The sequence below is a fragment of the Neomonachus schauinslandi genome, chromosome 5 (assembly GCF_002201575.2).
Source record: "Neomonachus schauinslandi chromosome 5, ASM220157v2, whole genome shotgun sequence".
Lineage (NCBI taxonomy): Eukaryota > Metazoa > Chordata > Mammalia > Carnivora > Phocidae > Neomonachus > Neomonachus schauinslandi.
The window spans coordinates 57,459,407-57,485,654 of record NC_058407.1 but is presented as its reverse complement, the minus strand read 5'-3'; the positions used below and the strand labels follow the sequence as shown (position 1 = coordinate 57,485,654).

General features: G+C 48.7%; 3 protein-coding genes across 5 annotated transcripts; 1 reads left to right on the top strand and 2 right to left on the bottom strand.

Annotated features, from left to right (window-relative positions):
* Window positions 1-2,390: 2,390 nt before the first annotated feature.
* On the top strand, window positions 2,391-2,825 carry LOC110577833 (ubiquitin-conjugating enzyme E2 N-like). The gene has a single exon (XM_021687269.2). The coding sequence runs from the start codon at window positions 2,391-2,393 to the stop codon at window positions 2,823-2,825; it is 435 nt and encodes a 144-aa protein (XP_021542944.1).
* A 3,456-nt stretch (window positions 2,826-6,281) lies between these two features.
* SDR9C7 (short chain dehydrogenase/reductase family 9C member 7) lies at window positions 6,282-14,699 on the bottom strand. Its single transcript, XM_021687268.2, has 4 exons — window positions 14,278-14,699; window positions 10,373-10,631; window positions 9,566-9,729; window positions 6,282-7,775 (listed from the first exon to the last, which is right to left on the bottom strand). Exons 1-4 carry the CDS (start codon window positions 14,576-14,578, stop codon window positions 7,558-7,560), a joined length of 942 nt encoding a protein of 313 aa, XP_021542943.1. The 5' UTR covers window positions 14,579-14,699; the 3' UTR covers window positions 6,282-7,557.
* Window positions 14,700-19,073: 4,374 nt separating this feature from the next.
* Window positions 19,074-26,062, bottom strand: LOC110577834 (retinol dehydrogenase 16). 3 transcript variants are annotated; one of them, XM_021687271.1, is made up of 6 exons: window positions 25,900-26,062; window positions 24,235-24,566; window positions 22,111-22,369; window positions 20,507-20,670; window positions 19,707-19,943; window positions 19,094-19,583 (listed from the first exon to the last, which is right to left on the bottom strand). In XM_021687271.1, the coding sequence occupies exons 2-5, from the start codon at window positions 24,545-24,547 to the stop codon at window positions 19,726-19,728; spliced, it is 954 nt and encodes a 317-aa protein (XP_021542946.1). In that variant the 5' UTR covers window positions 24,548-24,566; window positions 25,900-26,062; the 3' UTR covers window positions 19,094-19,583; window positions 19,707-19,725. The 3 variants fall into 3 exon arrangements, with proteins under 3 accessions (XP_021542945.1, XP_021542946.1, XP_021542947.1); XM_021687272.1 differs by having other exon boundaries at window positions 19,094-19,330; XM_021687270.1 differs by having other exon boundaries at window positions 19,074-19,943.
* Window positions 26,063-26,248: the final 186 nt, after the last annotated feature.

The following is a 26,248-nucleotide window of genomic DNA, read 5'->3' as shown; positions in this document are numbered from 1 at the left end:
AAGCAAGACCCATTCAAAAATGTTCCATTGACCTGGGGTGAAAGCAAACTTCTTTAAACAAGACATGGGGTATATAAAATAATTTTATAAAATTATGAAGTGCTATACAAAGATTACTTATTATTAAATAGTTTTTACTTATATGAAGCATCTTTATATACCTATGGCTACATACCATAGAGTACGACTAAGTAGAATTAGATGCTGTCTTGGATCCAGATCATTGTTCTTTTCTGTCAAAGTAGATAATTAAGAGCAAATTTTATAATTGAATAGTGCTTCTCTCTTATTTAGTAGGCTGGTATCATCTTCTCATGGGACCAGTACTTGGAAGAGGACATCTAGATGAAGAGAAATATATCTATGTCATACCTCCGTCCTCACATACTCCTTCACCCACTGGGTGGCCACAGAGATGCTCTCTGTCTTGGTGACATCCAGGATCACTGTCTCCAGCCTGTCTGACTTCTGGCCTCTCAGCTGCTAGGCCTTCTCCTTCTGACGCGTGGCCAGCACCCTCAAGCCTTGCAGGTCCAGCTGCCTGGCCAGCAGGTTCCCTAAGCCCGAGTCACACATCGTAATTACGTCATTATTGTCTTGGAGGTGGCCAACCCATCACCTGCCTTTCCTGGTACTGGTGCAGAAGATGGTAGAACCCCCCGCCCCGGGGCGGGGGGAGGGGGGAGGCGGCAGGGGGAAGGCGCTCCTCATTCTTCAGTAGAAGGAGAAATTCAGACTTCTCCTTTCCTGGCAAACTTAGAAGAGTTGGCATTTCTGTCCTTATTTTGAAAGCCTCTTAAAATTACACAAGATAGTGGATTACACAAGATTTCTAAGGAGAGTCTCAATTCTGCCTTTGAAGTTGTTTGCTTCCAGTTCATTTTCATATCCTGGTTGAAACTTGTCCCTGACTATTAAAACAAAAACACACACACAAACAATTTAAAAAATCTTTATACTTCCTGCTCCTCTGTCAGACATTCCCAAAGGAACATTTTGTTTGTTATTCCAAGTTTTGGCATTAGAATTCTCTGTATCCATTTGTTCTGGTCCAGATGCAGTATTTACACTTTTGTTGTTCAAAATGTCTCAAATGGTCTGGCCAGGCTATAGTTCAGTGACCAGCCCGCCCCATGATGCTCCAGATTGCTCTCTCTCCTCCCCTCTCCCCCAGTTTCTGGGTTGAGGTTCACTGGAGATCAGAGAGCTTGCCAAGCCTCAGGGGAAAAGCAGGCACCTCCCATAGAAGAGGAGGCCTATGGATGACAGAGGCCCCTCAGCCTTCAGAGGGAAAGAGCTGGAAGAGAGGCCCAAGCAAGGCTGGTTAGGAGAGGTTTCTGAAGGCCCATGGGAATAGAAGCAAGCCACATCACAACTGCTGGCTAGAAAACCCTGCTGCAAATGTGTGTGTACAGAGATGTTCCCTGGGAGGAAACAAGCAATGACACATTCAAAGATAGGATTTTAGAACTAGAAGGACCTGCTCTGCCAGTTGCTTATAGGGTATGTAATTATTCTCTCTGGGCCTCTAGTTTCCTCCTCATTAAAGCTGGAATAATACCTATGAAGGTTCTAGTGAAGATTAAAGTGCTTACAACAGTGCCTGGCAGGTAGGAAGCACTATGTAAGTGTGTGCTTTTGTGTGGGGGCTGGAATCTTGACTGCCACTTATTAGCTATGTAATCTTGTGCAAATGACTTAACCTCTCCGAACCTTAGTTTCCTCCTCTATAAAATAGGGGCAACCTCACAGGGCTTGTTATAGAGATTACATTAAAATTAAAACACTGAACACTTAAAACAGTCCTTGGGACTGAGTAATGTCTGATAAATGCTAATTATTTCTATTTCTATTATTTTATTGGTACATTTCTCTCATCATCTCTACTCTTGCTCCTCCTGTATCCCTCCAACCAGGTTCATTCCAACTAATTCCTCAATGGCAGCAAAAGTGATCTTCTTTAAAAATAAGTAGCTTCAAGGGGAACCCTCTTACACGGTTGGTGGGAATGCCAACTGGTGCAGTCACTGTGGAAAACAGTATGGAGGTTCCTCACAAAGTTAAAAATAGAGCTGCCCCACGACCCAGCAATTGCACTACCGGGTATTTATCCAAAGGACACAAAAATAGTGATTTGGAGGGGCACCTGCACCCCAATGTTTATAGCAGCAATGTCCACAATAGCCAAAATATAGAAAGAGCCTAGATGTCCATCAACAGATGAATGGATAAATAAGATGTGGTGTATATATACACAATGGAATATTACTCAGCCATCAAAAAAAAAATGAAATCTTGGTCCCCCGGAAGTGGAGCCCTGGACTTCCACTCGTGTGTGAGGCGAGCAGAGCCAGAGTGGAGACCAGAGGCCGAACTCGGGATCTGACAAGATGGCCGGGCTTCCCCACAGGATTATCAAGGAAACCCAGCATTTGCTGGCAGAACCAGTTCCTGGCAGTAAAGCAGAACCAGATGAGAGCAACGCCCGTTATTTTCATGTGGTCATTGCTGGCCCCCAGGATTCCCCCGAACTTTTCCTACCAGAAGAATACCCGATGGCAACCCCTAAAGTATGTTTCATGACCAAAATTTATCATCCTAACGTAGACAAGTTGGGAAGAATATGTTTAGATATTTTGAAAGATAAGTGGTCCCCAGCACTGCAGATCCACACAGTTCTGCTATGGATCCAGGCCTTTTTAAGTGCTCCCAATCCAGATGATCCATTAGCAAATGATGTAGCGGAGCAGTGGAAGACCAACGAAGCCCAAGCCATAGAAACAGCTAGAGCATGGACTATGCTATATGCCATGAATAATATTTAAAATCGATCTGATCATCAATTGTGCAACACTTCTGTTCTGCCAAGACTTCTTGCTTTTTTGTTTGCATTTAATGGACACAGTCTTAGAAACATCATAGAATAAAAGCCCAGACATCTTCAGTCCTTTGGTGATTAAATGCACATTAGCAAATCTATGTCTTGTCCTGATTCACTGTTGTAAAGCATGAGCAGAAGCTAGACGTACATCTGGATTGTTGTGAAACGTTTAAAAGCAGTGGCCCTTCTCTGCTTTTATTCATTTCCCCCATCATGGTTTGAGTATAAAGCACTGTGAATGAAGGTAGTTGTCAGGGTTAGCTGCAGAGGTGTGTGTGTTTTTCTTTATTTCTTTTTTTGAGGGGGAGAGGTAGTTTTATTTTAATTTTGTGGGCTCCTTTCCCCCTTTTTATGGTGATCTAATTGAATTGGTTAAAAGCAGCTAACCCGTTCTTTAGAATATGCTCTCTAGCCAAGTCTAACTTTATTTAGATGCTGTAGATGGACAAACTTGATTGTTTGAACCAAAATGGGAACATTAAACAAACATCACAGCCCTCACTAATAACATTGTGACTTTGTTGTCAAGTGTAGAATCCTTCCTTCAAGAAAAAGCTTGTGACTATTTTGTATGGCTTGTCTGGAAACTTCTGTAAATCTTATGTTTTAGTAAAATATTTTTTGTTATTCTAAAAAAAAAAAAAATTTTTGCCATTTGCAGTGGCTCAGTCAGTTAAGTGTCTCCCTTCAGTTCAGATCATGATGCCGGGGTCCTGGGATAGAGCCCTGAATAGGATTCCCTGCTCAGCAGGAAGTCTGTTTTTCCCTCTGCCCCTCTTCCTGCTTGTGCTCTCTCTCTCATGCCTCCCCCCCTCTCAAATAAATAAATAAAATCTTAAAAAAAAATAAATCTTACCATTTGCAATGATGTGAATGGAACTAGAGGATATTATGCTAAGTGAAATAAGCCAGAGAAGGGGAGCCTGGGTGGCTCAGTTGGTTGAGCATCTGCCTTTGGCTCAGGTCATGATACTGGAGTCCCAGGATCGAGCCTCACATTGGGCTCCCTGCTCAGCACAGAGTCTGCATCTCTCTCTGACCCTCCCCCCTCTCGTGCTCTCTCTCTCATACTCTCTCTCTCAAAAAAAAAGAGAAAGAAGTCAGAGAAAGACAAATACAATAAGATTTCACTCGTATGTGGAATTTAAGAAACAAAACAGATGAACATACAGGAAGGGAAAGAAAAATAAAATATAAAAACAGAGGGAGGCACACCATAAGAGACTCTTAACTATAGGAAGGAAATTGAGGGGAGGGGGGTGGGTGGGGGATGCGGTAACTGGGTGATGGACATTATTTTTTTTTTAAGATTTAATTTATTTATTTGAGAAGGAGAATGAGCAAGAGAGAAAACATGAGCTGGGGGAGGAGAAGAGGGAGAGGGAGAAGCAGACTCCCGCCTGAGCAGGGAGTCCTCCATCCGAGGACTCCAAGATCACAACCTGAGCTGAAGGCAGACGCTTAACCAACTGAGCCACCCAGGCACCATGGTGATGGGCATTATTCAGGAGGACACTTGATGTAATGAGCACTGGGTGTTATATGCAACTGATGAATCACTAAATTCTACCCCTAAAACTAATAATACAGCATATGTTAACTAAAATGAATATAAATAAAAATTTTTAAAAAAGAAATGAAAAAAAAATAAGTAGCCTCAAAACAGATCTGTAGAGACACCAAGCACATCAGTGGTTGTCTGGAACCTGGGCAGAAACCAATGTTATTGAAAAGAGGGAAGATCAACTGCAAAGATGCACCAGGTAGCTTTTTGGGATGAGAGAAATGTCCTATATCTTGACTAATGATGGTTGCACAGGTATATTTATAAGTCAAAACTCATCAAACTTTATAGTTAAAAGATGCATTTTGTTTAATATAAATTTTACCTCAATAACATTGGTTTAGAAAAAAAAGGTAAACAACCTCCCTGGTCTTCTATTACATTACTAAATTTTCTCTGCTTAATGGCATTTATCAGTATATAAAATTATTTCATTAATTTTTTTTTTGTTTGTCTATTGCCCAACACCTCCACCCCATCAGAATATAAACTGCTTGGAGGAGTCTTGTCTACTACTCTAACTCCAGCATCTAGAACTACACCTGGCACATAGTAGGAGCACAATAAAGTCTTTTTTTGACAGAGTAACTGGTTAAAATCCTTCAATGGTTCTGTCTCCAAATTACATACTGATTTCATCCACTCTCATCATCCCCACTACCACCACTTTAACCTAAAGTTCCATTATTTCTTGCTTGGATTATGCAATGGTCCCTTGCTTCCACCATTGCTCCCTCATTTCAGTCTCCGCAGAGCCCCTTTTCAAAATTTAAATCAGATCATATTACTTCCCTGCTTGAAATCAAAACAAAACAAAACAAAAAAACGTGTGGACATAATTTGATTAAGAGGCTGAGTAAGTGAATAAGAAAAGGCAATTTAAAACTTCAGGAAAGTACAAAAGCTATACAAGAAAAGTTATAATCCTAATATGAAAGAAACTAAACTGTAATACTGGAGCAGATTTGAATCTCCGTCCACAAATTTAAAAAAAGCAAACAAACACCTTAACTGTTAATGATAGGGTGGTGATAGGGGGATAGCCCTTAGGGCAAAAAATCAAGTCTTCTATCTGCACAGGTTACCTCTTCAATGTCTGCCATTCCAGTCTACATGCTCTTTATATCTGGTGAATCTCTACTGGCTTCCTGCTATGGTGGGACACAGGTGTCTTATATGAAGTCACCCAGGGTCTCATCTACCTAAACACACAATGCAGCTGGCACTCTTTTGAGTCTTGCCACCTCCCCTAGGTGCTTCCACAAAGTGAATGGTCCTTCCTCCTCTGGAAGAGCCAAACCTCATTCTCTTCTCTTATCAGCCAGAGTGAATCTCCTTGTCTTGGGGAAAAGGGCCTGCTTCTCTGAGACACTATGTGCACCCACAAGTCACATTCCCTTTTGTTTCTTTCCCCAATTCCAGTAATTTCTCTAAAAATATGAAGGTTGGAGGAAGAAACAATAAAGATAAGTGGGATAAAGCCAAAACTAGATGGCAGAGCAAAGTAGAAAGAACCTGCAGCCTCGATGCCATTATTCAGCCATTGAGTCCTGTCCTCTTTCTTTATTGTTAAAGCCAATGTGATTGGCTTTTCTGTCACTTGCTATTCAATGCATCCTACCTGATACACAATTTGGTGTCAGGAATAAAAGCGCTGCAAATAACAGACTTAGTGGGTTGTACAGTAGCCCCCCAAAAGATATGTCTACATCCTAATTCCTGGAACCTGTGAATGTGACCTTATTTGGAAAAGGGGTCTTTGCAGAGGTAATTAAGTGTTCATTTTGGCTATTTTCAAGTTCAGTCGGATGTTGAAGAGATACAAATAAAGACATCTTAATTTTAAAAATTCACATTTGACCTTTATTACATAACCATTCCTCAAGATCAAAAAAAAAAAAAGTCTTTTCAATAGAACTTCACATGACTTAGAAATTTAAGGTTTTTTTTTTTTTTAATTTAGTTTCATGGCTTATTTGACAATGTTACAAATGTCAAAAATGTATTCTCTATAACTATTAACTCTGGGAATCTGAACACCTGAGTTTTGTCTTGGCCATCACGCTGGGAGGCCTTGGGCAGGTCACTTACCCCTCTGAGAGCTCAGTACTACTGTGGAGCTATCAGTGGTTCTCAAGCACCCACAGACATCGGACTCATCACCTTGTTACAAGCACAGATTTCTGGGCCCCATCTCAAGCCACTGAATCAGATAATCTAACATTGAGGCCAGGAATCTATGTTTTTAATTAACCAGGCGATTACAATGTACAGTTTGGGAACTACTGGATTGGATGACCTCTGGGTTCCACCTAGCTCTAAAAATGTGATTTTCTGCTTTCTGTTTCTTGTATCACTGTTTGTCCTATCTCTGCTACTAGATATTATGCTAAGAAACAGAACCACAAAATAAACAATAAAAAAAACCCAAGACCATGATTTAATCATCTTTATATCCTTCCAGTACTTACATAGTGCCCGGTATGTTGTAGACACTCAATAAATATTTGAAAAAGATTAATCAATGGTGATGAAATAAATGAATGTTATTTTATGTGGATCCCAATCACCTATGAACAAAGGGATTTATGTAGAAAGAAAATATCATAAACTTTTACCTGATATAATCTTGCACTCCCTGTCTGCTCTACTACATATTTCAAATAATGGGTTGTGGGAACGAGGTTAATGCATATTTAGAGACCCAGTAGGAAAGTGGTTGAGATGCTTCTGTGGGCCCGATTATCCTGCAGTATTTCCCAGTGGTAGTGATCACTGAGAGAGGCTCATGGTTCAGCAGAAGCTCGGTTTCCTCCCATTGACATTTCCAGGTCCAGAAAAAGCCATATCCTGAATGAGTGACAGATGTTCTTGGGGCCATGCTGTAGGTCTTTGCACCTGCAAAGGCCACTTCAGGTTTCTGTGAGTCCTCAGTGAGTGGGAAGAGGCACTTGTCTTCTGCTAGAAGTTATCCATAAATTCTCTGGCAGTGGGTGTCAGCCAAGCAAAGTGTCCCCCAGAATGTCTGATACCACCTCTTGTGACCCTACAGTCTCTTTTCCCACCCCCCTCCCTCCTCCACACTCCACTGACCACCCTAGACTTCCCCAGCTCAGACACTGTCTGCTGGCTTTGGAAGGTACCGGCTCAGGATGAAATCTGTCACAGGGGTGGGCAACTTAGCCAATGGAATGTAGAGGAGTTTGGCATCCAGGCCAGGGTTATAACGGATTCGGGGGCTCCGGGAAACAATGGCATGCTCCATGCTGTTGGTGACCTCGCTGATCCTTGGCTCTGCCAATTGCATTATGTTTTTTAACTTGTCAGTATCTGTTTGAAGGTACAAGAGGGAAGTAAAGTCAAAGGCTCTGTTACTCTTCGTAAGAGATGGTTTCTTCTGAATTCTATCCAAACTCCCTTTCCATCAGATCCCTGATCCAACATTTCAGGCAGATCTACCACACCCTCCAGGTTGTCCCTTAGGCAAACACCCTGTAAATAATCTTATTTCTCTTCCCGAATTCAACAATTGGTGTTGAATTAGCAATTAGAAGAACTGTGCCCAGTTCTGCCACTTATTAGTTGTGTGACTTTGAGCTTAAACTTCCATCATCTGTGAAATGAGGATAATAATACCTGCTCTGGAGAATAATAAAGATGAATAATAGCAGGGTAGACAGTGGGGAAGACATAATAGAAAACAAGTGTATATAAGTGCATGGGGAAAATGGGAAGAAAATAAGTAAAAATACTATCTGGTTGGTGGGATTCCTAGTCACTGGAGGCTCTTTTTTTCTCCTAGATAGGTCCTAGAGTTCTCAAATTTTCTACAAAAGCATGCAAGAAAAAAAAGATGTTATTAAAAAATAGTAACAGGGGCACCTAGGTGGCTCAGTCGGTTAAGCATCTGCCTTCGGCTCACGTCATGATCATGATCTTGGAATCCTGGGATGGAGCTCCCTGCCCAGCGGGGTGTCTGCGTCTCCCTCTGCCCCTGCCCCCCATGCTTGCATGTGCACACACACACTCTCTCTCTCTCTGAAATAAATAAATAAATAAGACCTTTAAAAAAAGGATTTTATTTATTTATTTGACAGAGAGAGACACAGCGAGAGAGGGAACACAAGCAGGGGGAGTGGGAGAGGGAGAAGCAGGCTCCTTGCTGAGCAGGGAGCCTGATGCAGGGCTTGATCCCAGGACCCCGGGATCATACCTGAGCTGAAGGCAGACGCTTAATGACTGAGCCACCCAGGTGCCCCGATACTTTTTTTTAAAAAAAGGCTCTTGCCTTGGTCATGAGGCCACTGTGGGGCGTCAAATGATCTAAGGCACAGACAGGTATGTTGTAAGGCTCTAACAAATGTGAGGGGCTATTCTGTTCACGTCGTGTGCACAGGTATGAGGATATGAGGATGGGTGCAAGACATCTGAGTGGTCCAAGTCTGCCGAAGCTCAGCACACAAATAGGAGACAAGCCACATGGTACACTTATGGGGCCCTGATGTGCACCTTTGCCCCAGGACTCTGGCAGGTCACTAGGACCCCTACTTCGATGAGAGCCATAAGAGCTCTGGAGGAAATGGTGCCTGAGAGTCAGACTTGTCAATAAGGGATTGAAACTTGAAAAACAGAAGAACAATAGCTGGCCCAACTTCGGGGATGGTCTAGGAAGACAAGGAATTCACCTCCTCTGGGCAAGACCCTGGTGAGCAGTTGATGAGGGCAGGACAGCGTAGTTTAAGTACCCTTCACCCCCAACTCCAATGAACCCCCTGTTTGTTTCCTACTGCAGTGAAGCAGCTGTGCTCCAAATAACTTCTCTGTACTCATGTCAGTACATCTTCACCTGTTTGCCTACAGAATAATGTATGCCAGGTGCCAGGAGTGGGCAGCATCTCCCCTAACACTCCTCTCCCCACAAAGGCTGTCATTCTGCCACTCTGAGCAGTTGCCCCCTTGGTCTCTATTCTCAGATCCCAGCCCTGCCACTAGTTGTGTGGCCTTGGGTCCATAACCCCTCTGAGCCTCCATCCCATTATCTCTGCAATGAAAACGAGTCAGTGATCCCCAAGATCTCGCTGTTCCTCTCAGAGAGCCCCTCTCCCTCCCAGAGAACTCACAGTTGCAGAAGTACTCCTCCCCATAGCTGTCCCGGGTCTCCTGAGGCAGCCGCTCCCACAGCCTTCGCATGCGGGACACCGTGCTCTCCTTGCCCAGGATGGATGTTCGATAGTTCCCCGGCTCAATGATGCTGACTTTCACCCCAAAGTAGTGGAGCTCACGCCTGGGAAAGAAGAAAGACTCAGTCTGGGGCCCCGAGATGACGAAGCAGCATCAGGGAGAGTCACTTCTGACCCCCCTACAGGAGCTTATCTCCCCAGGGACCTAGAGGTGCTCCCCAAGGCCTGTAGCAGATTGGCACCGCCTTCATGCAAAGAAGGGCCTCAGCCCTTTCCCAAGCAATTTGCATTAGGCAAACCCAGCAGGAAAGAAGTCACCAGAGAATCTAGACCAAAGCCTGCCTCCTACCAGGTTCCTTTCACTCAGCCCCACACCCAACAACAAAGAGAGTGGCAAAGATTCAGGGCAAGGCCTGAATCCTCCTCTGAGGGTCTCCCATGGGCATGTCTGCCCCCAGACTTCTCTGTCTGCTTGAGAGACTCTCCCTCTTACTCCCGTAAGCCCAAACACAGTTTCGCTCACTTTGGGACAGCTCAAGGGAAGGCAGGAAGACAGCCTCCTATCGCCACCCTTCTTCTCCTGGTCCTTGGGGAAGGCCCCCAAGGACTAGCCTTCTTCCTGCTGCTGTGTTAGCTCCCCGCCTCTGGAACGCCCCTGCCCACATGCCGTCCTCCCTAGCCCTCTCTTCCTGAGGTGAAACCCGCAGGACTCCCACCCAGAGCGGTTTGGCACGGGGACCCAGTCACCTGATGCTGTCAGAGAAGGCCTCGACACCAAACTTGGAGACGCAGTAGCCACCACCGATGACAGCCACACGACCACCAGAGCTGGACATGTTGACGACCCTGCCCCGAGCTTTTTTGACCAGGGGCAGCATATGGAGGGTCACTTCAATCAGTCCCACCAGGTTCACATTGATCACCTTCATGAAGTCCTCCTTCGTCAGCCATTCATTGGGTCCACTGGGCAGGCCTACACCAGCATTGTTCACCAGGGCCCAGAGGCCTAGGGGTGTGATGGAGGGAGAGGGAACCACACAGAAATCATTAGCATCTCTGGAAAAGTGTCAGAGTCCACCACCCACCAGCCCAGGGCTGCCAAGGCACAAGATGGCCCGGCTGGTGGCGGGAGGCGGGGAGCTATGACGGCCCAGAGGAAGATATGCCTTTTACTAATTAGTTTTCCTAAAGGGGCCCTTTTCTGACTCACTAAGTCTGTCACTGAGCTAGCTGGGACCCTGTACCAGCTACAACCCAGGCCTTAGCTAATAGCACCTAAGCTGTTAGCTCTGGGAGAAGAGATATCATTTTCATACCAATGAAATAATGGTTGAAGTCCTTCATCTCTCATGCGTCCCCCTCTCTATTCACCTAAGTGTAAGAAACCAACTCCATTTTGCACATTACCAAACTCAGTCCATTCATTCGCACGTTCATCCATTCATCCATCCACTATCTATTCTCTGTCAGTTACAGAGGAAGGTGCTAGAGACATAAAATGAACAAGACAGAGACTTATCCCTCAAGGAGCTCACAAACCAGAGAGGACTTTAATGATATCCATAAGTAAATATGTAACACATTTAAGTAAAGCAATCCTGAAAAAAATGTAATAGGGGCTCTCTTTCAGATATTTAATTTGAGTTGGTATAAATGGAGAGAAATAATGCCAAGTATTGTCATTCAGCTCTGCAGGGGCCCATGCTTGAAGAGCCTCAAGTTCTAGCCTCTAGTTCAATTCTAGTTCTACATCCAGCTTTGGACAAGTCATTTCCTATCTCTGAGACTTAGGTCTTTCATCAACTGGACAGAACAGTTGCTTCCAGCCTGTGGTTTGCAATCCTGAGACTCTTTCAGGCTGAACCCCAGCACCCGCTCAGGGAGGAAGATGCAGGGGAGGCTTGACTTTCATTTGTTTTACATGTTGCGCTTCCAAGTGAAATTCCACTTGGAGGAGGATGTTTGATGCTAAAAACATGTTCTGTCTCGAAATGATACCTAAGGACACTTTCCAGCTCTTTCATTCAAAGACTCCATAAACCCCACTGTCCTGGCTCCTTCCCTTCCCTTCCGCTCCCCTCATCCCACCAGCTCACCTTGACCCCTGCAGCCACAAGATACTCCTCCCAGCACAATTCCACTCTCTTCCGATGGCAGGTCTGGGTGTAAACACCACTCTTGGTCCACCCCTCCTCCTAGGTCTGGGGTCCACACACAGGCCATGCCCCCACCATACCTTTCTGCCTTCCTCCAACTAGAGAGACCCCAGAGACCAGCTGGCTGGCAGGACTCGAACCTTCCCAGCCAGAGGAGACTCTATTGTCTTCCAGAGGAGGAAATGAGGCTCCTGACACCCAAAGACTATAAAACTCAAGTGGTCTCTGTCTGTGGAGAAGGGACACACACTCGCCACGACCTGTGATCACCCTGGCAAACAGCTCTGCCTGCTGGCAAACCAGGACTACCTTCATTTTTTTTTCCTGCACAGAGCAACTAGAGAACCGTCAGAGCAGTGTGAATAGCTTTAAGGCCGTGCCAACCTGTCATGTCCAGAGTCTCTCAGGGGCAACAAGAAAGCATGCCAGGAACCCTGCCCCCCACCTTCCCAGTGCTTCTTAGACCAAGGATGTTGCCCAATGCGGTAGGCAGAATAATGGCCCCCTAAAGATGGCCCCATACTAATCCCCAGAACCTGTGAACACGGTGGGTTACGTGGGAAAAAGGAATTAAGATAGCAGATGGAATTCAAATTGTTAATCAGCTGACCCTAAAATGGGAAGATTACCCTGGACTAGCCTGGTGAGCCCAATATAATCATAGCGTGTTTTTTTTTTAAAGATTTTATTTATTTATTTGAGAGAGAGAGAGAATGAGAGGGAGGAGGGTCAGAGGGAGAAGCAGACTCCCTGCCGAGCAGGGAGCCCGATGCGGGACTCGATCCCGGGACTCCAGGATCATGACCTGAGCCGAAGGCAGTCGCTTAACCAACTGAGCCACCCAGGCGCCCTCATAGCGGTTTTTTAAGTGGTAGAAGAAGGCAGAAGACAGAACCAGAGAGACAGCAGTGTGAAAAGGACTTGGCCCTACCTTGTTGGTCTTGAAGATGGAGGAACCGGGTCATGAGCTAAGAAATGCAGGAAACCTCTAGAAACTGGGAGAGGCAATAAAAGGGATTGTCCCCTAGAGCCTCCAGAAACAACACAGCTCTGTTGACACCTTGATTTTAGCTCAGTGAGACCCATTTTGGACTTCTGACCTCCAGAACTATAAGATAATAAATTTGTGTTGTTTTATTTTTTTTTAAAGATTTTATTTATTTATTTGAGAGAGAGAGAGCAAGCATGAGCAGCGGGAGGGAGAGGCAGAGGGAGAAGCAGGCTCCTTGTTGAGCAGGGAGCCCGACTGGGGGGCTTGATCTAGGAGGGCTGTCTAGGGCCCCGGGATCACGACCTGAGCCAAAGGCAGACGCTTAACTGACTGAACCATCCAAGCACCCCTAAATTTGTGTTGTTTTAAGCCACTAAGTTACTGCTTTAATTTATTACAGCAGGAACGGGAACCTAATACATCCAGTGACTCATGAACACAAGTGGCTCAAGGCTGAATGTAGGGCACTGGGCAAGGCAGCCTATTGAAGAGAGACTGACTCTCACTGAATTATTCATCAATTAGTTCATTCAACAAAAATTTACTGAGCACCTTACTAGATGCCAGACACGGCCTGGGTACTAAGGATATATAAGGAAAAGAGACAAAAAGCCCCTCCCCGCCCCGGCCCCGCCCTGGAAGCTTTATTCTAGCAAGGGAAAACAGACAATAAATAAGAAAAATAAGTAAAACATATTGTATATTGGATAGTGGTAAATGCTAAGGAGAGAAATAAAGCAGGGCGTTACTGTTTGGCTCCTCCTGGGCCCCAGGGCTGTCTGGCCCCCACCTGTTGTGGGGCCCCCAGACTAGTCCCCTTAGGAGTCAGGACTTCCCTCAGCCTGCTGTTCCACAACAGAACCATCCCGTTCCTCCTGTTCCTGTGCCCATGCCCTGCATGCAGGAAGCTTCCTGGGCAGCCCAGCCCAGTCAGCACACAGTCTCTTTTCCCAAAAGGAGTGGTCACTCTGATGTCAGCACTTAACCTGAGGTCAACCCAATATCCTCCATGATGTGAGGAAGAGGACAGATCTCTCTCTCCCCTGCCTTCTAGCCTGACACAGTCAAGGAGAGCAAACATCCCCACTCAGGGAGTCCAACCTCGTGTTCCCTTTCCCCTCCCCCCAGCCCGATCCCAATAAGAAATGTGCTTACATTTCTATAGGAGTTGATGGTTAGGACTACCCAAGTCCCAGAGAGGCAACTCCATCTTTAGAGGTTTTGTACATACAGAACACATCTTCCTTCTCCCGCATCCTATGGCAGTCTCCCCCCACCCCTCTGAGTTTCTGGCAGAGAAAACTTCCTTGGGAAATCACGCCTTCATGTGAATAGACCAAACCACGCAATGGCTTCCAATCCCACTGAGCCAGAGCCCCAGCCCCCTTCTCTCCATCACCTCTCCCACCGCATCTGAACAACAGTGTTCCTGATCACTGTCAGATGCCTGGGGGAGAAAGAGAGAAGGAGACACTGAGAAAGCCAAAGAATGCAATTTGCCCCACCTTGCTCTCCCACTTGGTCCCTCACCCACTGGGTCGCTGCCTGTATGCTCTCAGTCTTGGTGACATCCAACAGGGTGGTCTGCAGCCGATAAGAGGTATCCTGCCGAAGCTTCTGAGCCCCCTCCTCAGTGAAGCAAGCAGCCAGCACCCGCATGCCCCGATCAACCAGTTGCCTGGCCAGCAGGTTCCCGAAGCCCGAGTCACAGCCCGTGATGAAGACGTACTTGTCTGAGAGGTTGCGGACCAGATTGCAGTTCTTGAACCAGCGATACATAAAGGAGAGATCGGTGATAGCCGCCATAGAGCAGGGGGAAGGTGATGGCCAAGAAGATTGGGCTCAGGAGACAGTGGGAGAGGCTGGTCCTCTGAGCCCCACCTGGCAGTCTGTTGGAACCCACTGAGAAGCGCTCTCCTCTGTTCCACCGCTGGCAACAGACCCAGGGCTCCTGGGTGAGCCACTTTATAATTTCTATAGGTGGATACATCAACACACCAATTAGCCTAGATGCAAGAAATTCAAGTCCAACCTGAAGCTTTGTGATCTCAGACAGTCCTGGTGGCTGCCTCTTGCTCTCCGCCAGCCCTGATGGGTGAAGCTGCCAAGGATGGGAAAGACCTTGTTGGTGATGTCGATGCTGAGAGGTGGCTCATCTTGTGTGGTCTGAGCAGTGCAGGTGAGAAAGGACTCAGCCCAGAGAGCCTCCCTGGAAATTCCCACCTCTGGCCCGGGGATCAAAATCATTTGTCATGAGAGCCGACATGTCAATAAACTGAATTTTTATTTTCAGGGGAAAAAATTAAGACACATTCATTAAAGTAAAACAAACAAAATTGGTTTTGTGCCCCGCCCCCCAACCCCAAAAGAAGTGTTTCAGGTTACTAGCTCTTTGGAATTCTCTGCCCTTAGGTGAATCTCCATTATGAGAGATGAAGAAAAACAAAGGGTCTCCCCGAGGGTAGATGTGCCTCCAAGGTCCTGAGGCCAGAGACAGCAGGGCCCTCCTGCAGGGAGGCTGTTTCTGAAAATGGAGAGAGGAGAGGCTCCAGGCCTGGGTCCTTGGGAGGTGATACCAACGAAGAGCCCCACTGTACTCCAGGCAGGCCGAGCTCTCTTCACTCAGTGACCAGGCAAATGCACAAAGTTAAGGACAGAAGACATATCAGCTCCCCCCGGGCAGGGCACCCCAGTGGGCATTTCCTTCCACCTCTACGACTAGGCACACACTAGGTAATCTGGTGAGCTGAGAAGCCTGGAGGGGGTGTGTAACAGTGGGAGGAAGGGATTATGAAGTCAACTGACACAGTGGCTAATTGGATGTACAGAGGTAGGGGAGACCAGGAGTCAAAGGGATTCTTTTTTTGGAGGGGGCACTATTTTTATTTTAAATGCAAACATGGATGTTGGTATATGGTCACGAGGCAGCATTTAACTTGAACAAACAGCAAACAAACGAGCAAAAGGCAATTATTTGTGTACGTCTGAGGTTACACGATTAAACCTTTACTTGCTTTTAAAACTTCTAAAGGTCTGATTTTGTATTTTGAATATATTAATTAAATCCCCAAGCTGACCCTACTATTTAAAATAACCTGCTTTGGAAGGAGAAATTTTTTAAAGAAAAGGACAGAGTTAACAAAGAGGGTTGCTGGAGAGGAAGTGGGTAGGGGGAATGGGGAAATTGGGGGATGGGCATTAAGGAGGCACTTGATATAATGAGCACTGGGTGTTGTATGCAACCGATGAATCACTAAATTCTACCTCTGAAACTAATGATACAGTATAAGTCAATTAAATTGAATTTAAATAAAACATTTTTAAAAAAAGGACAGAGTTAAAGGATAGCTTTTATTTTCTTTGTCATCTGTTAACTCAAACAACTGCTGAGCACAATCCAACTCATCCAAAGTATCTTCCATTGCTGATAAGTCAGAAAGTTCCTCCTGCAGCTTCTTCTGTTGGGGCACTGCTCCAAAATTGCTAAGATCAGATCCTATCCATCGAATATGGTTCTTAGACTTTTTTTCAACCAGATCGATTCCATCTAAGACATTGGTGATGTCATACACTCTTCATTTCCGCACTCCCAGTTTTGTGGCAACCTTGTTTAAGTCGAGAATACCCCCAGGAGCAGATCTGACAAGATCCATAAATTTTCGAGTTAAATAAACCAGAGATACATCAAAACGAGGTCTCTTCACTTTGAGAGCTTTTCTCATGGACACATACAGACCACTGCTGACTCATGCTGCCCAGCTGGCGGTCCCTCGCCTCGCACCCCGCGAGCTCTCCTGCCTTCTCCCGCTCGGGCCAGGTGCCGTCCCCAGTGCGCCGGGTCCTGGAGGCTGAGCACGACCTGGGCCCACAGCCTGCTTGGTGGCGCCGCTGCCTAGGCCGGCCTGTGAACGAACGCGCCACTGCCCCATGATCTCGGGAGCTACAACACAGATGGGAGGAGAGCAGGGTGACCCACGGCTCTCAGGACTCCAAGCCTGCCATCTTCCTGCATGCGCCAGTCAAGGGGATTCTAGCGTATGGGGCTGATAACAGGTAGAACCACAAGTGGCAAGAGAAGTCAGGGGTGAGGACGCTTTGGGCATAGGGAAGGAAGGCAAGAGATAGAGAGTTGTGATATGAACGTTACTGAGATGAGGGCCAGCCAGATGATGAGGACTGGTCATGAGTTCCCTGGGCAGCTGCAGGAAGGGCCTGGGGCCAAATCTTGGTTCTGAGAAGGGATGACATATGGGAAAAGCAAAAGACTAGAGTCAGAGACTTGGAAAATTCTCAGAGTCAGGACGTGGAGAGGAGGGAGAGATTCCAGGAAATGGGGCAAAGAACTCAGAGAAGTTAGGAGGGAAGCTGGTAAAGCAAAAGAAGTAAAGAGATGAGACAGAGGAGCCATACCTAGGACCCTCAGATGCAGGGACAGAAGGATGTTGGGGTCTATGGTGGCTCTTGGAATAAACCTCTAGAGACACCATTCCCCAAGATGAGCCTGGTCACCAGCTCATCCTGAGGGACTGCGGGCCAGCCACCCACACCTTCCCTGTCCAAAGGGTCTGATAGAAATGAAGCCACAGATTTCCTAAGGTGAAGAGACAAGGATGCATCTCTATGTTCCACTATCTACCAAGGTTGGTAAGCTTCAGAATCAAATAACGCAGGTGTTGCCTCAGGAAAGACCAGAGAGCTTGGCCATTCTCTGACAAGGGTGGTGGGAGTGAGAGGTCAGATCATGGGCACACCCCTGGGGTGCAGATCCAAACCTTGTGTGAGAGAGAGGTGGGGAGTGGCGGAGGCAAACCTTACCTACGGCCCACCCAGCCCAAGGCACAACACCTACACTCAGTCTGGGAGGTATGTCCAAACTCTGCCTCCTGGGTAAGTGAATAGGGAAATCTTGTCTAGGGGAAGTCAGACAATGTCACTCAAGTGCTGAGCAGTCCCAGGAGTATCCCAGTCCTTGAGAAGACAGGTGACATCCAGGGGTTGTCTCTGGATTTAGAAAAGGATCACTTGGAACTACCCCAACACAGGACTGGGCCTGACTCACCATTTCATGGGCCTCTCTGCTGACTGATGGTCAAGGCAGTGTTCCCCTGGGTTCAAACTCCCAACAGCTACAAAAAGCAGGTTATGCAGTGGGGAATGGGAACCACAGAGAAGGGCTCTTTTCCTAGGGCTAGAAATGCCCCACTCTCAGATGACAAGTCTCCCTGCTGAGTACCTGAGGCTGAAGGGTTGGGCTGGTGGTTGAACACCATCCACACCTCTATTCACCAATATCTTCAGCAGAGAGGGGCCATCAACTCCTCCAGGCCATTTCCAGCACCTACTACATGGGTGAGAATGAATGACACAGCAACATCTGACCTCGTTGTTTTCACCAAGAACATTGGTGTCATTCTACAGTATCAGATCCCCCTAAAGGCTCCATAGCCTCGGTTTGAAAGTGAGGGAAGAAAACTAAGATACCTGATGAGGCAGCTCGCAGTGGGTCCTCAGCCCAGGAATCTGCATCACTCTCTGCAAATGCTTCCTCTGTTCAGTCCATGCTCAGAACATCATCAGAATAGTGGAGACATAGAGAGTCACGGTCTCAGGAAGCACTGGGCAATTAAGGGAATTCCTGCCTGGCACACAGTAGGTGCTCAACAAAGGTTAGCAGAGGACAGAAGACTGGGGTCCAGAAATGACTCTTACTTTCCTCCACTGGAGGATGTGGGAAGGGGGATCTGGGCTGGGGAAGTTGGGGATGGCCGCAGTTGGGGACATAAATCTAGAGGAGGGGAGAACAGAGGGCTGCAGAGAGGTTGCTGCTGAGGGGGCAGGCTTGATGTCCCTGGGAAAGGACTAGGGCCTGCAACTTCTCCTGTCTGTCCATCCTTGGGTTTCCTGTGACCCCACATTGCTTGATAAATCCTGGAAAGGAAACATTAGCCCCCACTTCTGTGGAAGGAAGGGGGTGATCTCACTCCCCTCTTGAAATCCCACCCAGGTTATCCCATTGCTCCCTTGATCTCTGTGAAGGCACCTGACGACTCCTCTCATGGACTCACACCCCACTGCTCCCCAAGGCCACGGTTCCAACCACCAGACCTAAGTAAACTTTCCAACTTTTATTTTGAGGCAGAAATAATCAATGGACTTCAAGGTTTCAAGACAACTCAACAACTGGTTTTTCTTTCTTTCTTTCTTTTTTTAGGTTTTATTTATTTGACACAGAGAGCACACAAGTAGGGGGGAGGCACAGAGGGAGAGGGAGAATCAGACTGCCCACTGAGCAGGGAGCCCGACACAGGGGCTTGATCCCAGGACCCTGAGATCATGACCTGAGCTGAAGGCAGACGCTTAACCGATTGAGCCACCCAGGCGCCCCAGTAGCTGGTTTCTGTGTCCTCTGTGTCTGATTATAGACATGTCCTTTTAACCAAGGTCTGTGAGTTGGCTCCTCAGGCTAATGGGTCTGGCTGGTCGTCCCCATTCACATCTGTTCTGGCATTAGGTATCTTCAGTGGAGAGGGGCATTAACTCCCCCAGGCTATGTCCATCCTGTGGGAGGGGGACACCCTGAGTAGGGGGACAGAGGTAGAGCAGGTGGGGGCTGAGACCTCCCTGCTGCTGACACTCTGCCAAGAGTATGGATTCCTCAAGGTGGCAGGAGTGCCAAAAAAGCTCAGAGCCTTTAGAAGCCATTCAAGGAACAGGGCATGTGTGTGTGCTATTGGGTCCCTGTTCCTCAGCCATGAAACTTGGTTCTTTCCTCCTGATATCTCCAGAATCCTGAGGCATATCCCAGGAAAGCCTGAGGAGGAGGTGGGGAGGAAGGTGAGATGGGTGTCCTTGGTGACATGAGATCCCCCTCTTTCCACCTCTCTCTCCCCCCTGAGGCATCCCCACCCTCACATAGGACACAACTCCCTCCTACCATGCACCCCAGGCTTGGGTTACAGAGCCTTATCGGGTCTCGGAGAACTCCAGTAGATCATGGCGTCCACCAGCAAGGTGGGCATGTAGCTCATGGGGATGTAGAAGAGCTTAGCATCCCAGCCTGGGGAGTATCGGGTGCGGGGGTGGCAGGCTGTCAGGGCATGTTCCATGCAGTTCGTCACCAAGTACAGATTGTTGCAACATGTTGGCTTCAGCTTTTCAACTGATTTCTTGACTGTCCAAAAGGAATGACATAGTCTCACACTCCAATCTTGCTTTGGGATCAACTGAAGAGAAGAGTTTCTAAAAGCACCCCACCTCTCCACCGCTCCCAGGTCATCTCCAGGGGGAATCCATGGATTTCACCGGAGTGTGTCCCACCTCCTACCACAGGAAGGCTCTCCACACTAAGCCCCCTCTGGCTCCATTCCTGGGAATATGTGCTCTGCAGAACCGAGGTCTCTACAAACACTAGACTTCTAAGCACCAGAAAACCAGCCATTCTCATGCCAGCTTGCCAGGAATCCACGCCTGTCTTCTTCCCCCTCTGGCTTCAGGGTCCTCCCCAAACAACGAGGGCATCAGAGGAAACAGCGGTCCCCAGGTCTGACAAGCCTGGATCTTCCCTGAGGTCACCAGGTGACCACATGGGACCACGGGGATGGAACAAAATGTCCCCACTGTGTGGGGGACTCCGAGACTGCAGGAGGGGCCTGGGTCTGTAGGAGGCGCTAGAGATGGGCCCAGGGCGGCCACACAAAGGTTTGCTTCCTTCTCTCCAGCCCACAGCTCACTCACCAGATGCCAGGAACTTCTCCCCATAGAGCTCCTTCACCTCCGGGCTGAGCCGGTCCCATGCCTCTTGGGTAGCCCTAGAAATCTTCTCAGGGTTGGTGACATCAGTGTTGAAGTAACCAGGCTCAATCATAGCTACCTTCACTCCAAAGTAGGAGAGCTCCCTCCTGCAAGGCAGACAGGCAGAGGGGCAAGGACGTGGGAGGCTTCGGGGACAAACATGACAAACAAACAAACTTGATATAAACCTAACTCGGGATTGGGGTAGGATCAACTCAAAAGCTTGGGAAGGTTCCAAGAGCAGCGGCCAGGGGGAGAAAATAGTGATGAGGAATAGTCCATGTATAATGTGCGTGTGTTTCCCAGTATGGTCCGCGCGCTGCTGAGCCCACATCCTGCCTAGCCTGCTGCAGGGCCCCCCTCACGCGCCATCTCCTCCTATTTCTCCTCACATCCAATCCATCTCCAGACTTTGCCCATTTTACCTCCTGCCTCATACCCAGAGCCAACTTCTGCCCTGCAGCTCGTGGGCTCCCCAGAGGTTGATTTGACAAAGTTCCCCTGAGTAAACCCCTTCCACGGGGTCCTGTTGCCAACAGCATGAAGGTTTGCAGCCTGTCCGGTCCCCCACCCCCTACCCCCACCCCATCTCCACTGCCCGCCCATGCCCACCTGCCCAGCATGACCCCTGTCCAGCCAGGCCTTGTCCGGTAGCCTAGAGGACTATGCCGCATAGGCCATGACTCACCTTGGGCTTGGGCTTGGGCTTGGGCTTGAGTGGTTCCCTCCCGCAGGAGGCCTTCCCACTCAACTTTGCCAGGTTGCCAAGTTCATTTCTTCAATCCTCAGCTCAGGCCCTTCTCCAGGACGCTCCCCTCATTCTGCTGGCCACCCCCACCACCATGGCTAACTGGCTTGGTCACAACCATCATGAGAGATGGTCACGACATTTGTGTCTCACTTGTCCCTTTCTCAGCTGTCAGACTTTTTTTTTTAAAGATTTTATTTATTTATTTGAGAGAGAGAGAGAGCACGAGGAGTGGGGAGGGGCAGAAGGAGAGGGAGAAGCAGACTTCTCATTGAGCAGGGAGCCCGACATGGGACTCCATCCCAGGACCCTGAGATCATGACCTGAGCTGAAGGCAGACACTTAACCTACTGAGCCACCCAGGCGCCCCTCAGCTGTCAGAATTTTTAGGTCAGACACTTATGTTGTATACTCACAGAAATGCCGAGAAGTAACTATTGAATGGAGTCAAATGCTGGACCCCCACGTGAAGGGCCCCCTGAAGCTGAATATTATAGGAATTATGGACATGAGCTCTGTAGCCAAATGATCTCAGGTCCAGTGCTGCCTCAGACACTTCCCTACTGTGGGCCCTCCCCCAGGGCAGCGATGGGTGAAACCAGTTCTATATGCCTGGGGCCTATTCCAACACCCAGAACATAGGATGGTGCTTCCCAATGAATGTCTGGCACAAAGCAAGAGAGAGGCATCTGGAAGGAAGAGCCTCTGAGGCTGTGAGGAAATGAACCCCCTAGAAAAATCTCCCCCAGAAGTATAGACGCAGGCGGACTGAGGGAGGGCCTCTGTCCCAGTTCAATACCTGAGGGAGTCCGAGAAGGCCTCGACGCCATACTTGGAGATGCAGTAGCCCCCACCAAAAAGGGACAGCCGGCCCATGATGCTGGAGACATTGACCACGCGGCCCCTCGCCTTCCTCACTAGGGACAGCAGGCTCAGCGTCACCTCCAACAACCCCAACAGGTTCACGTCAAGTATCTTCATGAAGTCATGCTTGGTCAGCCACTCATTGGGTGCCGTGGGCACAGAGATGCCAGCATTATTCACCAGGCCCCAGAGTCCTGGGCACAGGGTAGGGAGAGAGCAACATTGTCTGTGTGCATGAGTGAGACACAGTTGTGGTCCAAGTCACCTTCCAACCCACTTTTTTACAAAACCAACAACAATGCCTACATGGTATAAAGGAAAAGAGCGCAGGAAAGGAACTAGGGACAAGGTGGCTACGGGGGGCCAGGGTCTGCCCGCACACTGAGCTACTGGATGCTCACTGAGCTAGAAGGACTGCTCCTTCTCATCTTGCTGCTCCTAGGTGCCTGGCGTGCAGGAGGCAATAAGCCCATTTTTGCGAAGAGCGTGCCCAGAGTTCCAGATAAGAGCATAGTGTTCACAACTCTCACAGAAAAGAGACAGCGAGAGGTAGACAGGGATGGTTAAGTGACAAAAATGAAGGGGAAACTGGAGAAGAAAAAGGAAAGAGAAAATTTAAAAATAAATGAAAGGGAGAAAAAACATGAAAACGGACTGCCCACACTCCGTTGGGAAAGACAGACATGAAATTCCCACATCAGGGTAATCTAGAGACCAGGCCTGTGCTGGGCCCCACGGGGCAGGCTTTGCAGCAACCTGTGCCGACTCCCAGGGGGCGCCTGCTCGGGAAGCCAAGCCCGGCCTCTGTGCTGTGGGCAATGCCAAAGCTCACCCTGCAGTGGACGTCCGGGCAGGCTTCGGGGAGGAGGTGACGAGGCCTCATGCCACACACTAGTGCAGACTGCATCCTTAGCCCCAAGAAGTGTCACCCTCTCCTTCACCCTCCCAAAAGTTCACTCTAGTCCCCTCCTCCTAGGTCCCCAGCCCACTCAGCCTTCAGGAAAGCTCCCCCGAAGAGATGGGGAGAAAAGATACAACAAAGGATTTGAAATAGTCCTCAAGTCAGCAGGTTCTGGTCCTCAGTGACAAGGGGCTGGTGGTAGGGAGAGGTGGGGGGGGGGGGGAAGGGAGGGACAGGGTTTGGCCCTGGGAATACTGGAAAGGGAAGAAGGCCCCCTGCAAAACTCATCCCTCCCCTGCTCAGAAACCTTCCCTGGCCTTAAAGAAATGCATGCTCTCTGATCCAATTATTGTATTTTACTTAACATTCCTGAGAATGGAAACAAAGCTTTATTATAGAAATCTTCCCTGAGATGTGGTTTATACCAGCAAAAGTGGAAAACAAACGTCAGGAGACAACGATATAGGATGGCTTCAGTGAATGGTGGTCTCTCAGCATACTTGGATATACAGACATTGAATATAACGTTTGGAAAAGATTTGATGATGAAAATGTTGATCAGAGGATACGTAATAATGTAGAGAGTGACTGACTCTGGAAACTGGGCTTTGGGAAATGTCCTTTTATCTTTATCCTCTTCTACGTTTTCTACGAGTGTGTTTTATACTTTTAATCACAAAAAAAGACATCAGTGATGTCCTCTTTCCTGAAAAGGGCAGGCAGCATAATGGAGGAGAAAGAACAGGACCCCCTCACCCATATTTGACTAAAAGTCCCTCCAGCTCCCTGAGCCTCAGTGTCCTCATAAGTCAAGTGGGGCTGATCTTAAAGCCCTACAGAGGGCTGGGTGTGAAGGCCCCATCAAGAAACTGTGCACCTGCTGAGATCAGGAGCCTGGGTGGAGCTTGGCCCAGCCCCATGCTGCCCCACCACAAGCCTTGAGGGCCCAACGCCTCCTCCAGACTATTGGTCCTAAACTTGGCCTGGGCTTGTCTAACCCTGGGCTCAGACCTTGGCACTCCAGGCCTTCTCCTTAGGAAACTCCAGAGCTTGAGGCTTTGAAAATCAAAACATCTAGGGTATCTTCCCTTGCACAGAGAGGTCTCCCTTGCACAGAGAGAAGAAACAAAGAGACACAAACAGGAATCTGGGCCGTACCTCTGTCCCCCACACGCTCCTTCACCCACTGGGCGGCCGCAGAGATGCTCTCTGTCTTGGTGACGTCCAGGATCACCGTCTCCAGCCTGTCTGACGTCTGGCCTCTCAGCTGCTGGGCCCCCTCCTCCGTCAGACACGCGGCCAGCACCCTCAAGCCTCGCAGGTCCAGCTGCCTGGCCAGCAGGTTCCCGAAGCCCGAGTCGCAGCCCGTGATGAAGACGTACTTGTCCTGGAGGTGGCTCACCACCTGCCTCTCCCAGTACCAGCGCAGGAGATAGTAGAGGCCCACGAGGGCCACCATGGACAGCCACATGGTGAGGGGAGCACACAAGCTGAAATGAAACGAGTGTGGCCAGTGTTCGGGCAGGACGACTTAAGAACACACAGGGTGTGAGCAGCTGGCCAGCCTCCAGGCTGTCTGACATAGGGTCTTCAGGTTGTTCCTGGCCGTCATCTTTAGTGAGTCTTACTGATTCGGGGGCCAACTTGCAGGCTCTCTGGTACACTTATGCCCTTTCTACTAGATGCCATTGGATTTCACAAAGAATCTTTTGACATGGAGACACTTTTCCCAGTCACCTCTCCTCCCACTCCTCCATTTCCCTCTGCCCACCTACTCCCTCTCTCTCTCTCTCTCTCTCTCTCACACACACACACACACACAGGCACACACACTGGAGTCCCCTATGTCCTAGATCTCAGGTTCAGAACTGTCTACTTCATTCTTGGTCAAGTCTGGAACCCTGGTCTCCCTGACTTACTGGAGATTCTTATAAAGGTGATAGATACGCTGTGAATCAAGACGCACGTGGTTTCGAAACCCAGCTCTGCTACCAACCAACCAGCCGTGTGGCCTGGCGCTGCCAGTGGAGGGGCTTCAGGGTGAGGCAGAGGACACCACTTCAGCAAAGGGAGAGTGGACAGAGCTGGGGCCGGGTCAAGACCAGAAGCCAGTTGGACTGCTCTGGGCTTCTCCCTCCCTGTCCACATTTATATAGCTCTGGCAGGTAAATGAGAATTAGGAGAGGCACTGGGAGGGGCAGAGAGGCTTCCCCGCAGGAACCAGAGGCGAGCTTGCCCCTGGCTCTCCCCCAGCAGGTGAAAAAGACAGAAAGGGGCACCGATCAAGGCTTTAGTTGAAACTGTTCTGTGCCAGGAGCCGACAGTAGTCCTGAAAGTGTTTGTCTCTTAAGGTGGGAGGTGGTAGCAGCATGGCCATGCCTGGTGCTGCAGAAATGAGCCTGTTCCTGCTTCCTGGGGTCACCGCCGGGACCCTCCTACATGGGCTTCCCAAAGGGTTGGGGAGGAAGAAAGCAAGGAGGAAGGAAGGAGCCCTGGAAACTCTCAGGGGTACAAGGCAACATGCACATCCTAACTGGACACCAAACCCCACGAAGGGATCAGACCATGTTTCTTTACTTGCAAGCAACTGGAGGGTTTCTTCCTCAGTGACCACAAATTCCTTCACCGTCAATTTTCAAGGAGCCACGCAGCAGAGACATCTCCCAGCCCTCAACGCGTGCTGCTGCACTCTTGTAAATCCTCAAAGCAATGTGACCACTTGCCGGGGTGCCAGGAGCTTCAGAGTCCATTTCAGGTGGGAACAGTCACAGGAAGTTCAGAGAGGGCAGTAAGAGAAAAGGAGGCGGGGTGCCCCTCACTTACCTGGGAGCTGTGGGGGCCAGAACGAGAAACCCTGCAGCGGCCCCAGGGGGATGGAGACTAGTTGCCACGAATCTCTGCACTGAGATCCTGCACAGGACGTCTGGACAGTGAGACAGGCGACCTGCGGAGGGCGAGGCTGCTCTGCCAGGTTCCGGGACTGCACCTGTAAGCCAAGTGCGCGGAGGGGCGGAGGCGCACGCCCCCTGGTGGTGCCCTGCTGGAGGCTCGGCAGGACCACCTCCCAGGCGGCCCCACCCCCCACCCACTGCCTCTTCACCCACCATGGCTCATCTGAAGAGGGGAGCCATAGGTGATGGGAAAGGGAGCTGGAGAGGGCAGGGAGTGAGTA

Coding starts and splice junctions, on each gene's coding strand:
- LOC110577833 (XM_021687269.2), top strand. CDS start 2,391: ATGGCCGGGCTTCCCCACAGGATTATCAAGGAAACCCAGCATTTGCTG.
- SDR9C7 (XM_021687268.2), bottom strand. CDS start 14,578: ATGGCGGCTATCACCGATCTCTCCTTTATGTATCGCTGGTTCAAGAAC. Junction 9,730..10,372: donor GCCTTCTCTGACAGCATCAG/GTGACTGGGTCC, acceptor CTTCTTTCCCAG/GCGTGAGCTCCACTACTTTG. Junction 7,776..9,565: donor GGAGGAGTACTTCTGCAACT/GTGAGTTCTCTG, acceptor ACCTTCAAACAG/ATACTGACAAGTTAAAAAAC.
- LOC110577834 (XM_021687270.1), bottom strand. CDS start 24,547: ATGTGGCTGTCCATGGTGGCCCTCGTGGGCCTCTACTATCTCCTGCGC. Junction 22,370..24,234: donor GGAGCGTGTGGGGGACAGAG/GTACGGCCCAGA, acceptor CCCTGTGCCCAG/GACTCTGGGGCCTGGTGAAT. Junction 20,671..22,110: donor GCCTTCTCGGACTCCCTCAG/GTATTGAACTGG, acceptor TCTGCCTTGCAG/GAGGGAGCTCTCCTACTTTG.